This window comes from Pristis pectinata, chromosome 8 (assembly GCF_009764475.1).
Source record: "Pristis pectinata isolate sPriPec2 chromosome 8, sPriPec2.1.pri, whole genome shotgun sequence".
In the NCBI taxonomy this organism is placed as follows: Eukaryota; Metazoa; Chordata; class Chondrichthyes; order Rhinopristiformes; family Pristidae; genus Pristis; species Pristis pectinata.
The window spans coordinates 78,691,829-78,695,154 of NC_067412.1; the positions used below are offsets into that span (position 1 = coordinate 78,691,829).

The window sequence follows — 3,326 nt, forward strand, 5'->3', positions numbered from 1 at the left end:
TCCAGAAGTGGACAATTTATTTTATTTCAGAAAGTAATGCTAACTTTCTGCTTGTAATTTACTAAACATATTTTAATGGCAACAATGTTTGTAGTTATATTTGAATATTCCTTCTTATTTCAATTAACCCTCTCATATGTCCCTCTCCTGCTTTCAATCAAGTAGACAGGCACACACATATTGTCACCTATCTATATTTACTCACACTGGTAGGTCTGACCAAGTAAGGAAGGACAAGAAGGCTAAATTTAGCCTCCCCTGTAGATCTACACTCCGAAACATTTGCTGTGGTATTTGTGTAGGTTATTGGCCACAGCCACTAGCTGCTTGGATCAATTTAACAATTTTGGTCACAGAAGAATATTTTGGAAGATCTTCTTGTACATTACCTGATCACTGGAGAATTGATAGTGCATTTTGGCACCAAACTCCTTTCTGTTGTTTCCTTACATCGGTGATTATATTAACGCAGAGGAAAATTTAAGGAGTGACGGGAAAGAACTATGTCTGGATGTGTGTGAAACTAAGTAGAAGAGATTTTATTGACATGGAACTGGAGGTTACGTGGCCTGTGAAAATGAGCCTGGTGGACATCACCAAGATATTTTCTATGCTGCAGCCGAAAGATGAAGAAGGTGACAATGGGGAAATAAGTCAGCTGAATCAAGCAGTCTCTAACGATGATGACAAACTGTTAGCTGAACTTTTATCCCAAGAGAGGTATGTGAGATTTATTAATAGCCGGAGTGGCTGGGGTGTTCCAGGAACCCCTCTTCGTTTAGCAGCCATGAGAGGTCACCTAAAATGTCTAGAGATTCTCCTAGATCATGGTGCTGAGGTGGATAGTTTGGATGTGAAGGCACAAACTCCTTTGTTCACTGCTGTTAGTGGCAGGCATTTGGATTGTGTCCAGGCCTTGCTTAGGGCTGGAGCTAATCCCAACGGTAGTATATATAACAACAGCTCACCTATTCTGGTTGCTGCCAGAGAAGGGGAAGTGGAGATTTTGAAGGAACTGTTGGAACATGGAGCAGAAGTCAATGTCCGTTCCAAAGCACCGGACTGGGCCTCCAATCCCTGTGCATGTAGTGGTCCTCTCTACCTCTCTCTGGTGTATGGACACTTCGACTGCTTTCGCCTTCTTCTTTTGTATGGAGCCAATCCAGATTTTAACTGCACCGAGGAGAGACTGCTGACACGAATTAAGCCGCGAAAGACTGCGCTGGAGATGTGTTTCAGATATGGCTGTGGGACCGAATATGTCCAACTGCTTATAGACTTTGGAGCAAATGTTTATTTACCAGATCTCACTACAAATAAAAACATAAACCAAAATGAAGTATTTAAACTCTTAAACAGAGCCAGAGGTAAGTAAAAAGATATATTATTTCCATTATGTCAACCTGATTATTTAAAACCAAATCTGTCCTTTAAATAGTGTATATTGTTTAATTTATGGAGAAGAGCTCTGTCCCTTTACTCTCCTATTTGAAATGGCTTACAGAATTCTATTATTCATTGATTTAGTCATTAGTTTATTTGTCATACAATGCAAGAATTGGCTTATAAAAAAGTAATTTTATGGTTGCAGTATCAGTTGAAGTGAAGCCACTAAAAAAGGTGTAATGCTTTTAGCAAACCAGGATAATAAGATCCAGAGAATGTGTGTTCATATCTCACAATGACATCCTGAAAACTTAATTTTGTTTGTAAAGAAATTTTAGAATTTAAAAAAGCAGCATTTTCACTTGATACTGATTATTGATTATTGGAGATGTGCGAGCTCACTGTAACGACAGGGGAGAAAAAACAAAACAAAATCTCTTCTGTTAATTTTGGTGGCACAGTAATTATTAGAGATGGGAACAGAAAGTTGCAGGAGAACATAGATTAAGTCTGTGTGGGCAAAACTGTGGCAAATTAAGGTTATGGTGAAGAACTGTGAAGTTGTCCAATTTGGAGCTCAGTAAGAAAAATAAAACTATCTTTCTAAATAGTAAATTTTTAAAATTTGAATGAGGCGACATTGTTACAAGGTTAGGGGGCAGTCATTTAAAACTGACAATGCAAAGGACCTTCTTCTCACAGAGGGTGTGGATCTCTAGAATACTCTCCCATGGACAGTTGTGGAAACTAAATCAGTTGGGGTAAATAAATAATTGAAAGGTGAAATTGAGGGCTATGGTGAACGAGCACGGAAGAGGAGATGAGGCCTGGGACAGAATAGCTTAATCATATTGAAAGGCAGGGAAGGCTTGAGGGGTCAACTTAAGGGGCTTGAGGGGCCCCTACTACTGTGCCTACTATGTTCTTCTGATGTATATGAAAACAAATATATTTTTGGGTTAATTTCTATTCCTCACAGAAAATGTAAAGAAGGGAAGCTTTAATCTCCTATGTGTCTGTAGATGCAGATGGCATGCATAAGTGAGTGAGAAAGGGTTAGAAGCTCACAGCATCCAGGGATTTCTGGGATACCCTGAAGATGAGAAGAAATGCTTATGTCTGGTTTCTCCTCGGACTGAAAAACCCTGAGAGACCAGGTATCAAGGGAGGAAAAAAATTGTACTTAGTGCCTTTTAAAAGGTCCCCAGCGAATCTTCAAGGCAGGAGGATACCACTGCTGAGGATTCTCATCCTAACTTTAGGCCAAAACTCAACACCAATAACCCAAAGTGCTCCAACTCAGGTCAGACTTGCACCCGGGTACAGAAGAGAGAAAACTGAAAACATTATGTTCAACAACCGTGGTTTGAATTGTAAAAGTAATTGTAAAATTGCAGCTTTTATTTAGCTAAAACACTGACCTAAACTATTTTTGATTTTAGCTCAACCAAGATGTTTGATGTCACTAGCTAGGATAACCATCCGCAAGTATCTGAAACAACAGAATGGACTACATTGCATTGACCAGCTGGATATACCACCAGTCCTAAAAAACTATGTAAAACATCAAATCTGAGCTGACACTCAAGGCACTACTGATTTATGTAACGTGTTCTGTAGTGATGAGATAAATTGGGCCAAAGCTGATCTTTATCATGTCCAATCATGTGACTTTAATGGTCAGATCTCATCTGCAAGAGAGTGAGACACAGGTAAAGCATTTTACTTTAAATGGTTATGAAATCAGGTGGATTATTATAGGTAGTAATGGTTTGTGTGTAATATTGCAAAGTTAATTTTCTGCCTATGTGCTCTCAGAATGCTTATAGGCAGTTCAGGTTTTACTCATCTCTTACCAGCAACATGTTTTAACTTAACTTGAATGTAATGTACTAAATTATTATATAAAATTATTCCTTGAACTGCTTAAAAGTAAGCCT

At 38.6% G+C, this 3,326-nt stretch overlaps 1 protein-coding gene across 1 annotated transcript; it reads left to right on the forward strand.

Moving 5' to 3' along the window:
- The first annotated feature begins 559 nt into the window (after nt 1–559).
- Nucleotides 560–2,962, forward strand: asb12a (ankyrin repeat and SOCS box-containing 12a). The gene is made up of 2 exons (XM_052021123.1): nt 560–1,367; nt 2,829–2,962. Exons 1-2 carry the CDS (start codon nt 578–580, stop codon nt 2,960–2,962), a joined length of 924 nt encoding a protein of 307 aa, XP_051877083.1. The 5' UTR covers nt 560–577.
- The last annotated feature ends 364 nt before the right edge of the window (nt 2,963–3,326 follow it).

Excerpts from the sequence above, each read along its gene's own strand:
- asb12a (XM_052021123.1), top strand. The coding sequence starts at position 578 with ATGAGCCTGGTGGACATCACCAAGATATTTTCTATGCTGCAGCCGAAA. Across the intron at positions 1,368-2,828 it reads ACTCTTAAACAGAGCCAGAG|CTCAACCAAGATGTTTGATG; the intron begins GTAAGTAAAAAG and ends TTTTGATTTTAG.